The sequence below is a fragment of the Chenopodium album genome, chromosome 3, assembly GCF_948465745.1.
Source record: "Chenopodium album chromosome 3, dcCheAlbu1.1, whole genome shotgun sequence".
Taxonomy (NCBI): Eukaryota; Viridiplantae; Streptophyta; class Magnoliopsida; order Caryophyllales; family Amaranthaceae; genus Chenopodium; species Chenopodium album.
The window spans coordinates 78,023,003-78,037,133 of record NC_137836.1 but is presented as its reverse complement, the minus strand read 5'-3'; the positions used below and the strand labels follow the sequence as shown (position 1 = coordinate 78,037,133).

Genomic DNA, 14,131 nt, shown 5'->3' with positions numbered 1-14,131 from the left:
ATTTACAAGAAAGTAACAATTATAGTGGGGTTATTGCCTGTAGTTATGAATTCTTCGAATTTGCTTCTATCTGCAAGAGCTGTTCTAATCCACAGCATGTCAAGTCTACAAGTGTATGAATTACTGCTGGTGTTCAGGTTAATTCAACTTCCTGATTCATGTCAGATACTTCATCACTTAAGTCACGACCTGATGTTTCGATAGGGAACAACAAGACAGATACCCCAGAAACAAAGATAATGGCCTCAAACAGAAGAATGGCTGCAGTTCGGTGACAACCATGAATCAGACTCACTGCCACAAGGGGGCAGGTCATTCCACCAATTCTTCCCATAGAGCTGGCAACTCCTACTCCCGTTGTTCGAACTGAGGTTGGGTATATCTAGACAAACATTTATAGACAGAAGATTAATATTGCAAATTAGAAAGTCCAAAAAAATAGATAAAATGAATAATATGCGTCTGTTAGTAGATCAGTAAGCTCCTGTTAGTCCTGTAGAATGGCACAGTACAGATGCTAATTGTCAACATCATGGACATTTACAGATTCCACACATTCCACTTAAATTCAAATACAAACTCGTTAACATGCCTTCAATTAATGTCTTTGATCAAAAAAAACTTTATAAGTAAGTTATACGCAGCAACTCATATCGACATACTCATTTTACATTAGTCAGCAAACAGCTGAACATGAATTTGGGACATCAATGTCGTCAAGGCATTAAAAGTAATCAAGAAAAAGTTGGGTTTCCTATCTTATGAAATTGCTCTTATAACTGACAAATTTATCACTTTATTCAATTCTCATTCCTCAATCATCCAAAAGACAGGTAAAACCTCACATGCTTGGTTCCTCGCAGATTAGAGGTTCCACTCTCGTATTACAGAACTTGAATAATACTAGGGGAGAAAAAGAGGGGGGGGGGGACTAGCTAGAAACTATTCTCTAAATAGAATATATATAGCATTTATGAGATGTTCTAGACTATCTCAATCACATTGGCTACAGCTACCACCAAAGGTAGTAAAGAATGGCAAAATATTCAGAAATTATTGACTTTTGAGGTTTTGCATTCACAATTTACAGCAACAGATAAGGAATACAGGGATACTAAAATGCATTGAATTTTGAAAGTCACAAGTCAATCACTCTTCAACTTTTACGAACAACTTAACCAATATATAGATTACTGATAATGGGAAATGTCCAACCTTTTGGAATTTTTTTACAGTATGAAGGTATAAAAATTCAAATTTGGCAGACTAAGTACTGTAAGTTACCTCTGGGGCATATATGTATATAATGTTGAATGTTGATGTGATACATATGCGGGCACCAAATAGAAGGGGTGTTACTAAGCCCCCGGACTGATAGAAGGCCAATGGTAGTAGGAAAAGGCAGCAAAGGAAAAACATAGATGCCATAGAAACCTTGCGACCAACATTGTCCACCATTGCTGCAGACAGAAGCAGCCCCGGAAACTCTAGAATATAGCAAATCAGCTGACATTAATTAGTCCCTATTACAAGAAGTAACAGGATAGTCACTCCTAATCTGAAGTACAAAGGTAATACCTGCAAAACTGGTTATGAAAACATTTTTGTAGTTTACATCCACAGATTTCCCCGACTCTGATGGAGAATGATTTGGAGTACACTTATTATCACTGCTGCTCAGAGCAGTCGTCAACAACACAAGTCCATAATATGCAAATGCATTTCCAATGAACACTACCCATAAGAGCAGGGTTGACCTTAGTAATTGTGGTGAAAGAAGGGTGAAGACAGAAGTTCCTTTTTGTGGACTACTTGTAGAATCCAAGCTATCAACTATTTCAATTTCTCCTTTATTTGGTGATAGCAAACGTGCATCTTCTGAAGGAAGATCAACTACTTTGGCAACTTGGTGATCAGAAACAAGAATACCAGGTGGAAGTTCTGCTTGGTTCAATCTTGCTATCCTCTCCAAAATTTCTACTGCTTCATCTGTCCTACCTGTCCTGCACAGATATCTGGGTGATTCGGGTGCAGTTCGGTAGAAGACGAGAAGTACTGCAGAGGGGACTGCAGAAAATGCCAGTAGCCATCTCCAACCCAATGAAGGCATAACAATCTACAAAAGGCAATTTTTAACCGAGTAAATAAATGGCAATTCCATAGCTGAAGAAGCTAACCATAACAAATTAAATCATAACCCCAACTCCCCAAGTCCTAAGTCCTAACACACTCCACCTTTTTATTCATTGGTGAAAAAAGCATATACAAAGTAGTTGCCAGAATGAATTCCATCCCTCATACATCCCCCAACACCCCCCCCCCCCACCGCCACCTTTGATAATCAAACCATGGAAACATACCCCTTCTAATTCCTCTTCCTACATGACAAACATGGGATACATACTCCCTTGTCCAAAATCCCACTGAAAAGAAGCCCAAAACAGAATTAAAAACATAAATTGGGTTACTGCCATTGTTTTATTGCTACTGTAAGCGTGCATTGACTGATGCAGGCCACTATCAAAGAAATCAATTCATTAAATGGTACAAATGTGTTCCAAGATAGAACTGGCAAACATTATAGGATGGAGGGAGTATCTATGATCATTTTCTAAACTTTGACGCTCAAGTATCAATGATGGCATAGTCATATCATTGAATTTTTCTATTAGAAATTACATCTGCACATATTTCCTTCCAAAGTCTGCTTTTCATTTGCTAATGGCAGATTGATGTATTCTTTTTGAAGACAGTACCATCACAACACACAAATTCGTAAAGACTAATAACGATATAGGAGGGATAAATGATAATGCTGTTTATAGAATAATACCCAAGCTAGTGAAGCCTCCAACAAAGTCCCAACAGTCCAAAAGGCTGAAAACAGAGACATCCAGGTACCTCTTCTGGGAGCAGGAATGAATTCCAAAAGCCAGGATGAGAGTACCGGCCCTCCTCCCAAACCAAGACCAACAAAGAAACGAAAGAAGATCAATGTCGCATAGTTTGGAGCAAGAGCACTAGAAATTCCAGCTGTTGATGTAAAAATTGCAGTTATGAAAAATCCATTCCTGGGAGATAAGATAAATGTGATAAAAGTGACAAGTCTGTGTGAATATAGGATAAATGGTATGGGAGCAGCTTTATTTTTTTCAGACCATTATCATAATTTTCATGAAACACAAGCTAAACTATACAGGCAAATCATTAGCATCGGAGCAAGGAGTCAAAGACTCAATGAAGTAGAACAGAAACTGGCAAAAATGACATATAGGAGAAATGCAAATAATTGATATTCGCATTCCTGTGGAAAAACACAAGCCTGTCTACCCTAAATCTTACGATACATGCGTATAAATAGAACGAGGCATGACTACTTTATGCAGACAGAATAATTTTTAAACCATTAAATGATTCTGCTAGAGCATGACATCAGATTACATTAAAGTTTTTAGAAAGTTCTTACACAAACAAGTTCTTTAAGAGGCATAGAGAAAGCCTACATAATTTCTGGTTCAGGCAATATGGCCTCTCCATAGTTTTAAAACATAACTTCAAGATTAAGGCTAAATAAACACTTAGAGATAAGGGGTGGAGGGGTCCAATGTTAATTTGTAAAAGTCAAGAGAAGTAAATTTTATATATGCAGAGATGATTGTTATGAGATATTTGCAAATGATGATAACAATACAAATGGATGGGAAGGCTAAATCAAAAAGATATCTGCACTCACTATATGTTTTAGCTTGTACAAGATAGCATCATTAACTACATCAAATACTTCCTAGCTTCCAAGAATATGTAATCAACTGACAGAAGAGCTCACCTCCGCCCATACTTATCTGAAACTATGCCCCATGAATATGAACCAATCAGCATGCCAGCAAAAACCACACTGGTTATCATACTTTCTTTATTTGGAGAAAGGCCCCATTCTGCCTGAACAGCTGGTCCAACAAAGGAGAGAAGCATCATCTCCATTGCTTCCGCAATCCATCCCATTCCAGCATATGCAAGGAGATAAATCTGAAATTTTCCAGAGCCCATGGCAATGAGGGCATCATCAACCGTGTACTTTTGCGCTTCTTCTTCCATCTGCAAAACATTAAACATTAGATCAATATTCTACTGACTTTAATTTACAACAAATTGCTAACAATATAACAATTGTAAATCTCAATAAGCAGCACAACACCCACTCCATCAGCCTGTATAAAATCACTAACATTGTAAATGACTTAAAAAAAACTAGATGAACAACTAAAGAGTCTGCCACAGAGATTCGGCTAGTCAGCTTCCCTCCTCAAACATAAAATTAGCAGTTTTGCTATACAATAGCCAATGTTTCCATGGGGGAAAAACGTCGAATTCTCATCATCAGCTACCACTTTTTTTCAACCATTTCTCAGAATATTTTTAAAAAAGAAAAATATGTCTAAACAACTCCATTAAAAGGAGAACTTTCTATTACTCATGTCAAGACTCAAGAGTCAAGACCATAATCTACAATGCATTGAGTACTCAACCGTCAACACACACACTTACTCATAATACACACACATCATACTTTTACTAATTAGAGAAACTGATACATAACACCCAAAAATTAACCCTTTACTGAACCTACACAATGGCATTATACCAAAAACCAAGATCAGCAATCAGAAACTGGAACTCGACTCGAACCGATGAATGTTCCCTGAATCACCAACATTTAACCTTAATCATTTGCAATTTTCAAGCTCCCACATTCTTAAAGTATACCATAACAATGCACATTACCCATTTCAACTAACCATTGTCTCAAAATGCAGATCTCTATATTTCCACTGACTTACAAACTTACACTATCACAAATAATAGGTTAAATCTACAAACAATTCTAACAGCAACCCAGATTATCTAGTCAACAATCATATAAACTACAAATCAAATCAACCCATTATACCATCAATTAACAATAACACTAAATACCCAATTAATAAATAATCAAACAAACCTCAATGTATAAGCTCGAATCCCAAAACTAAGAAAAGGGAAACCAATCAAAGATGGGTAAAGCAGAAATTTGTTCTAGAAACTGGCGTAAACGATGGATTACTTTCTGCTTAGCCCCCAACAACAATGGCGGAATTGAAATTTAAATTCTTTCTCCTTTGATTCAGAATCAGGGTAGAAGATGAAGAAGAAGATAGTAATAAGAAGATGAAGAATTGACTGACGCATTTTTTACTTTTCGACGTTTTATAATAAGGATTTTCGTCAAATAAGGAAACAGTGTAATGTCATCGACTTCGCCAAGTTTGCACATGCCGGATTTTAAATTCAGAGAATATTACAACTTGCGTCATTTTTTTAAGCACAATCTCTAAATTCGACGCTTTAGTTGAGTAATGTGTAAAGACGATTTTGCCCTTTGGCACTTTCTGTCCCCAAGCTCCAACACCATAATTCATTAATTCTTATTCGTCTTAGCAACAAGCCTAATATGTCTAGTACTATTATGGGATGGATCCATCATGGCACGTGAGGCTTGCTAGTGGGGTGCATCATAGACTATGGAGCTATTGGGAAAGACGATTTTACCCTTTTGCACTTTTTGGTTCGTTTCCAAGTTTGACATAAGCACAAGTGCACCACGGGCGGTTTTTTTTGGTACATTTTGTTCCTTTTTTTGGTACAGGCAAACAAATAGTCTTAAAACTTTTATGAAGCTATGGGGCATGAGTATGATAAGTTGATTTTGGCCCTGTTTGGTAATTAGCTTTTAGCTGATTGATATACCTGATTATATTAACTGGTTTGACTAGCTGGTTATATTAGCTTATTTGACTAGCTAGTTGTAAATAGCTGATTGTGTAAAAGTGTTTGGTAAATAGCTGTTTATTATTAGCTGATTCAATGTATTTAATACCCAAAAAGCTAATTCTTCAATAAGCTAATTGTAAAAAGCTCTTAAAATGAGTTTTTTCAAAAAGTGCTTTTTGGAACCAAAAAGTTCTTTTAATAAGTTATTTACCAAACACCCAAATTAGCTTTTTAAATTGGTCAAACCTCTAATATTGCTCAATAAGCTAAAAGCTTTTCAAAAAGCTCTTTACCAAACAAGGCCTTTGTGTCCCGAAGTAAACTCCATTGAAAGAGTTTGAGTTTTTGTCCATCGATACTATCACTTTCGATACCTTTTGTCTCCACCTACATGTCCACCTCCATTTCTGACAATTTCGCCACTAAATCAAACGAAAATTCTAAGATCAAAGAAATGAATGACATGGTTGACCCTAAAGGGTAATTGTGTTATGTTACTCCATTGAAGCATCCCTTGAGCTTATAAAATCTCTATTAAACCTTTTGAAATCCTGTTAACGAGCTCTTCAAATTTTAGTCAAGATCACGAACTTAGCAAATTGTTAACTTTAGTTATGGTTGAAAATACAAATTTATCCCCACATACTCAAAATGATAACAATGCTCCCTTGAGAAATAAATTTCTTTTCTCATGTTCAAGAACTTGTATTTTCTCCTATTCTTCTTGACTTTAATGGGTATCCAATTTCTCTTCTTTTATAATTTGTCTTAATCACCTGCACGTTCTAAGAATAAAAAATCCCCATACTATTCTTCTTTTATAATTTGAATTTTCTCTTTAAACTCAAGTTCCCAATCTCAACTTCCTATTTCTTCTTTATAACAATATAAACTTACTATATACTCTTCTCCTACTATAACGGGTATCCAATTGGTTATTTTGGAATTACAGTATAAGATATATCAAATAAGATCTCACATATCTATGTTTTTCTAATTTATTTTGGAAGTATGGGATACTACGTACAAAACTATTTTGTGATCATTTTATGCAACACCTTACTTCAATGATATGAGATCATCAAATCAAAGAAGATGCTTTATTGATGCAATAATAATAACATTCAATAATATTTTAGATGCTGAGAGTGAGGGATAGTTCAAGTGGATAGAGCTTTCCTCCCGATTCCAGAAGATCATAAGATCGATTCTCATCATCCCCGACCCTTAAGAGAGCTTTGTTGTTTTTTATCCTCTAAATGTAAAATGGCGTATTTTTTTCACGTAAAATAACCCATACATAGATGACAACACTTGTATACAGTGTATTGGTTTATTCCATATCATTTGCTTCAAAGACCTTTAGTCTCTATAGTTTAAATTAACTTTGTGTCCTTATAACTTTGATTTTATACAGTTTGAACTTAAAAAAAGAATTCATTTCACACATGTTTTGTGAGAAGTTTATATGATTTCTCTCACTTCTTATCCACTTTCTTAACTTCTACGCCTCTCATCATACATCAAATTAGCAATATTTCGAGATCAAAGCAAATATTTTTTTTAAAAACAAATTCATATTCAACAATCATGAAATAACTCAAGAAAACTTCACTATGACAATTGTTATACCAAATTAGAAAATTTAATTTGTTTCCAACTTGCTTAATTGTACTTGTGGGATTGTGATTTGTGGCGACTAGCAAGTGATTGTGAATTGTGATTGTAACCTAGTAGGGACACAAAAAGTAGTGAATGTGATACCAACCATAAAAGTAGAAGGTTTCCCATCCATAAATAATTTCATTTTAAAAATCTCAAAGAAGAGTATGATGTCATCACAAGTACCGTATCATGGGTACCAAAGGCCAGCCAACTACCACCTTCAAATTCCTTAATGATCTCACCAATCTTTAATTCATACACTAATTATAGTTTACTACTTGTACTTTATTAGTATTCATAGTACTTGTCCAAGAAAGCTTATGACCAAATGGCTCTTTGTAATTAATATTTTCGCTGTTTTGTAGCGTAGCAAACTAATAATCAATTATTTAATAAGACGTGTTATTATCCTACGTGATAAGGTTATGCTACTTTATTTTTTTTCTGTTATAGAAATTATTGACACACACTTATACTTCTTTTGACCGTATTTAAATAATTGATGCATTATTATAAATGAGAATGAATGTTATAAACTTATATTCATGGTACTACTAATCATGATCCACTAATTTTTCTCATTCTCACATTTCTCATTTTTTTAAACTAAAGTGTCTAATAGAACATGTCATATGTCTTTGATATAGATGAACTATTACCTGAATATGAGTAATTAATTATCTTTGTAACTTATTATGAATACAACACTCCGTATTAGTATTTATAGATGCGAGTGTGCTTTTGATATCACATCCGAAATTAAAATATCTCATGTACAATTACAGTTTACAAATTGCAACTATTTGCCTAATATTAGGAAGAGTACAATTGCACTTAAATCACTTTGGAAATTATTTAGTGATTGGCTAATTGTAGCCATCAACTTGACCATGGCAAAGAAGTAGGAAAGTAGGGCACTTGGGCAGGTAAAGTTTTTGGATAATTCTGACAGCAGCAAATTATTAATTTGACTAATTAACTTGCAAGTGGAAGAGTGAAAATTGGAAAGTGGCTAAAGTCCAAGAAAAGAGGGGGATTGTAAAGAGTATTAAAGAATCAATCAAGGTTTTATAATAGACAAATTAATTGAATAATATAAAGCATAATAATCCTGATTATGATACATTATTGCGCTATTAAGTCATTCACCTAAGGGTTGATGGCTATCTCACTCCTTTTTATCATCAACGTTTCTTAATAGTGAAACCCGATCTCACTCAAATCCATATTAGTCAGAGTCAATACTCTAAATTATTACTCCCTCCGTTTTTAAATACTTGATCCACTTTCCTTTTCCGGCCGTTTTTAAATACTTGCTCTATTTCCTTATTTGGAAAGCTTTAACAATATTTAATTAGTTTCTCTTACCTAGTGGACCTACCATAAACCATATTTTATTATTTTCATATTCTTTCTCTTCCAATTCTCTCCACTACTTTTGTTTTTTACATTTTTTTTATTCTTCTACTTACCCCACTACCTCCATATTTTATTACTTTCTCCAATTTCTCCTAAAACTCCGCGCATGGAGAATTGGAGCAAGTATTTAAAAACGGAGGGAGTACAAATTAGTTGCTTTAAAAAGAAACAGTGAATTAATCCATTTAACGAGTAGTTACCAATTTTTTTTTATAACCATTTCACCATAATTGATCACAATCAATTAACTTTATATTTTTTTAAAAAATTCTCGCACCTTCTCTTCCTTTCTTAACAAGACGACAACTCTCGGGATTAACCAAACATTTCCCTAATAAACCCCACACATTAGCAAATTAACGATTCAAAGTAAAATGACAATGATGATGACTAAGACTGCACAAATTGTCCCATTCACAATAACTAGGTCCCTAATAATTTTTCCACCATCATCTTTCGTGTTCTTTGTGGTTGTGTGAGTTCTTCTCTCTCTTCAACTCTTGGCTCATTCTCTCTGCTAAATTCATCTGAAATCTTCACCCTCTAACTTTAACCCACCATTTTTTTCCCCCTGATCTGTTACTTTGCCACTTGTAAAGTTCAAATTTTTCTCTGGGTTTTCAGGTATGCTTAAATTCTTGTAAATTCTACATTCTAAATATGCAATAACACTAATTTAAATCCCATTTTTCTGGGTTTTTTGTTGCATTTTTTTTTGCTCATTTCTTGTTAATTTGTGTGGTTTTTTGTGTAGAAAGTTTTTGCATTTAACTGGGTTTTTGTTTATCCAGGAAACTGTGTATGTGTAATAATTCTGTTGCAATTGGAGTAAGCATTTCTTAAAAAAGAGAAAATAATGACTTGATTAAGCATGAACTTGATTTCCCCCCATTTTTTTTTACTTCTGATTTATTAGTTGAATTGTTTGAGTATGAACAAAGCATTTTTTTTTTTTTCTTTGGGGTTATTTAATTATTTGAACAGGAGATAATCTTGTTAGAGAATCTGGGATTTATGCTCTATGTTTGTACTTTTGAATAACAGAACTGTTTTTGCCTTTTTTTTTTTTGGGATAAAATGAACTTACATTTTGCAAAGGTCTTTTTCTGTGTACTTTATTTAAGTAATAACTGGATAGATTTGCAATCATAAATCTGTAAACTCGAATACCAAGACATATACTTGTATATTTTAGGCTGGCACACTTTTAATCTAATGTTGGTACATTACATAACATACTCCTTAACATTTATCAGCTTTCTACATAGATCGAACTCGGAATTTTCTTTTTTATTTTGGATTGTCATCATATATTTGTTTGATTTAATTAGATGTATAAGAGTCTCATTAAGATTGCTTGTCTGCAGGAGAGATGCTGTATAGGTACCGAGGTTTTAGGGAAAATGTTGCGCGTTAGAGTGAGTGATTTAAGTAGAAGCAGAACAGTTATCATACAATAGCATTGTGTTTATTGTTGCTGTTGATAAATTCGAGTGAGTGAATGGAAGAAAGCTTCGAGAATAATGCTGATTCAGAAACAATTTGGAATATATTGCATAATGGGATTTCCCCTTGGTGTTGATTGCTAATAACATGAATAGATTCCTTTCTTAGGAAATCAAAGTGTGCGTTATTGGTTCAGTTATCGATCGTACTGCTGATTAAGCTTTCGACTCTTCTGCAGACTTTTATTTTATATCTTTGTCTAGTTGACAATCATATGTAGCTAATAGCTCCTGAATGCTACACTGCTCACTCCTCCCTTTCTGTCTACCAAGCCCATAATCAGGCACTTGCAAGCCTTTTTTGCACGGTACAGTTACAACATAAGAAATATTCTGCAGACTTGCAGAGTAATTAGCATCTTGCATCTGTCAATTCTGGTGAAATATAACAGAATCTGCATCATGAATCATCCCAGTAGAACATGCTTGACTGCAAGTGAGTCTAGCAAAGGGACTACTGCTTTTTGTCAGGCTCTTCCGCCGCTTGACTTCTCTAGTGTTGAGACTTATCAAGGTTTAGTGTCAAGTGAATCTTCATATCCTTTTTTGAAGCAATCAGGAAAACTGAGACTCCCTTCTGGACCAAGTGATATCTTCTCATCTAGCTGTGACAACCATCTTAAAAGTGCACCTTCTCGTTCTTCTATGTTCTGCACGAACTTGTATCTATCATCTTCAACGAGTTCAGAAGCTCAACGACAGCTTGGGAATCTTCCATTTCTTCCAAGCCCCTCTGCACCTCGATCAACAAAGACTCAGTTAGTTCTGAATGAAGATACGGATAGTCAATGTGAGCAAAAGCACTCAGAGGATACATATAGGGATTTTTTTAATTATTCTGGAAGCTTTTCTGATGGTGACTTTGATGATGTTACTTGCGGAAGTGACTCTTTGGCCTTTTCAGAGCGTTTGGAGCTACAGTTATTGTCTGATGAACTACAATTAGCTATAACTGATAATGGAGAAAATCCTGGAATTGATGTAAGTGCCCAAATAAATAATCGTGCTCTATGAGAATTGGCTGGTCATATGTAAAGAAGATTCTACAGCCCAGTCTCTATATATCTGACTATCTTAACTTTTTGAATAGCTGTTTGAACATTTTCAGGCTTTTTTAAAAATATGATTCTGTTTGCACTTTTGGTTATTAGGAACTATATGAAGCATCTCCTGTGGCGTTGAGGCCAGTCGTCCCATCAACAGTACAAAACAATGCTCAGCCTGTTTCACCATCCTTAAGTGTTATTTCTTGTAACAAGACACCTGAGGCTGGTGCTTCTCATAAGCCAAGGATGAGATGGACACCAGAGCTCCATGAACGTTTTGTCGAAGCTGTCAAAAAACTTGATGGTCCTGAAAGTATGTTTCTGATTTTTCTTTCTTTAAATATGTTTTTAGTGTTAATAATAACTGAGACTACAATGGTTTGGGATGGAGGGAGTATAATGCAGATGGCGGATCTTTATTGAATTTTGTGAAGTTTGCTCATTGTTCATTAAATTGCAGAGGCAACTCCTAAAGGTGTATTAAAGCTTATGAATGTTGAAGGGATCACCATCTATCATGTTAAAAGCCACCTGCAGGTAAGTAGATAACTTTGGTTTATGCTTCTATGTTGTTGTTTTTGTCATTCGGCTGAATGCATTTTTTCTTTTTCTGTAGAAATACCGACTTGCAAAGTATATACCAGAAAGAAAGGAAGGTGAGACAAGTTTTAATTATGATTGTCATTAGTGAAATTAGAAATTTCAGGAGCATGAGATGTTTAAATTGACTATGTAAGCATTAAGATTTTCTCTTCAAATCAAATTCATGGGCTCTTTTGAAAGGTTGAATTATTACAATTGTTTTCTATTATGCATAATTGCTTCCCACGAAGAAAAATAGATCAATAACTATCAAGTTACTGAAAATGTCTCAAATGTCAATAACGGCTTCTGAAACTAATATATTTTTCTTAAAAGGGGCTGAAGCTATATTATATGTGCCTGAGAAAACGTAGTGCTTTTATGTCCTCTGGAACTTGAATATTAATTCCTTTCTTTGATTTTATTTCAGTAGAGAAGAAGACTTCTAGTTCAGAAGAGAAAAAATCAGATTCAAGTACCAAAGAATCTGATGCATCAAAGAAAGGGTTTGTGACCTAACAACTAGTGGTTTTTTCCATCTGTTTGTTGTCATTGTTAAAATTAAACAGTTTTCTTCTTTTTACAACTTCAGGAGTATAAACGAGGCTCTCCGAATGCAAATTGAAGTTCAGAAACAGCTGCATGAACAACTTGAGGTTGGTCTAGTTATCTGTAAACTTTGCTTTACTTGCAATATCTTCTTGTCAGACTGCACTACACTCCCCCTCCTTCCAGACCATTCATAATCTATGTTATGGCTTGGCTCCTATTAAAATAAGTCGGTAACCTTTTAAAAAAAGTATGATTATTCTAGTAGTCGTAATATTATCTTCAGAAAAAAGATGGATACATCTATTATAACTTCTAATGTACATTAGTAGTATCCAAGGTGTTTTATTCTGATTTGTTCTGTGCACAGGTGCAACGAGCACTACAGGTACGTATAGAGGAACACGCACGCTACTTGCAGAAAATCTTAGAAGAACAGCAAAAGGCTCAAACTGCCTTGGTCTCATCACAGTCCTTGTCATCAGTTACAAGTGAAGAGCCAGAGATGGAACCGTGTCCTGAATCGCTACCTAAGCCTGCTGAATCCAAAACTGATGTATCCTTTACGTTGCCATCAAAGCACACAAATGAGGAATCTGAGCATGAACCATGCCAGAAAAAGCCTCGACTGGAAGATGATTCTAAACCCGAGCCTGTTTCAGATGTGCCACCAGTTGTCGACATTTCTCTATGATTGAGTGGTATCTAAGACTTCTACCCGTCAGTCTTTTTCTCTACCTTGTAAATATAGTCTCTATGAGCCATAGCTAGTATCAGTATTCACCAAGTTCCAAGCTGGTGTGAATTAATTTTTTCAACTTCCGTAAGTACTCTAGGTCATATTTTCGCGCTTAATCAGTGATTCCTTTTCTTTTTTGGCACTCTCCTTTCCTCCAACTCCAAAAGATTCATACCAAAGAGAGGAAAAACAAGTTATTCTTTCACATTATTGTGCTTGAATTTTAATATCTGAAGACTGAAGCTCTTTGTCAATCTTTTAAACAGGAACAGTTGGTGTCATTAGTCAAAGCAATAATATAAGCAACTTTAAAGCTCTTGTTAAACCTACTTTCCTACCAAGTTAATTTAGTTTGCTAATTCAAATTTAAAAACTGTTTATTTTTAATTTTTAGATTTTTAAATTTTAAACTTTTTATCTTAAATGTATTTGTCAATGTTTTAGACTGGTGCAGTTGGTATTGTCAAAGCAATAGCATTTGCAATTAAGCATTATTGCTATCTAATTAAGCCTTTGTAAATGTGAAGTTATATTTGGTAACTGTATTTGTTTATGTGAAAAAAATGAAGTGTATATAACAGTACAGGAGACAGAATATTTTCTTGTCAGGTTCAATTTAGTTAATTATATTGATGATATACTTTTTGATCCAGCTAATTTCTTTTACATTCTACATGTTCTAGCCATATTGTATTTATAAAATTTTGTTCTATAAAATATTTCAAAGTAAAGGTTGTGTAGTACGTATGATCTAGCTTTGGGCCTATATACAATAATGTACAACTTTCAATTATGTGTTGCCTTTGAGTATTTGACCC

The 14,131-nt window shown here is 34.5% G+C and overlaps 2 protein-coding genes across 5 annotated transcripts; one reads left to right on the top strand and one right to left on the bottom strand.

Annotated features, from left to right (window-relative positions):
- Window positions 1-132: 132 nt before the first annotated feature.
- LOC145617888 (organic cation/carnitine transporter 7-like) lies at window positions 133-5,282 on the bottom strand. Of its 3 annotated transcripts, XM_081672657.1 has the most exons (6): window positions 5,000-5,282; window positions 3,827-4,095; window positions 2,834-3,071; window positions 1,579-2,116; window positions 1,285-1,487; window positions 133-382 (listed from the first exon to the last, which is right to left on the bottom strand). In XM_081672657.1, the coding sequence occupies exons 2-6, from the start codon at window positions 4,093-4,095 to the stop codon at window positions 134-136; spliced, it is 1,497 nt and encodes a 498-aa protein (XP_081528783.1). In that variant the 5' UTR covers window positions 5,000-5,282; the 3' UTR covers window position 133. The 3 variants fall into 3 exon arrangements, with proteins under 3 accessions (XP_081528783.1, XP_081528776.1, XP_081528792.1); XM_081672650.1 differs by lacking the exon at window positions 5,000-5,282 and having other exon boundaries at window positions 3,827-4,113; XM_081672666.1 differs by lacking the exon at window positions 5,000-5,282 and having other exon boundaries at window positions 2,834-3,033; window positions 3,827-3,946.
- A 4,009-nt stretch (window positions 5,283-9,291) lies between these two features.
- On the top strand, window positions 9,292-13,540 carry LOC145624313 (myb family transcription factor PHL6-like). Of its 2 annotated transcripts, none has more exons than XM_081677318.1 (8): window positions 9,292-9,516; window positions 10,260-11,378; window positions 11,549-11,756; window positions 11,904-11,980; window positions 12,060-12,099; window positions 12,459-12,531; window positions 12,618-12,681; window positions 12,945-13,540. In XM_081677318.1, the coding sequence occupies exons 2-8, from the start codon at window positions 10,800-10,802 to the stop codon at window positions 13,266-13,268; spliced, it is 1,365 nt and encodes a 454-aa protein (XP_081533444.1). In that variant the 5' UTR covers window positions 9,292-9,516; window positions 10,260-10,799; the 3' UTR covers window positions 13,269-13,540. The 2 variants fall into 2 exon arrangements, with proteins under 2 accessions (XP_081533444.1, XP_081533442.1); XM_081677316.1 differs by having other exon boundaries at window positions 9,295-9,516; window positions 12,456-12,531.
- The last annotated feature ends 591 nt before the right edge of the window (window positions 13,541-14,131 follow it).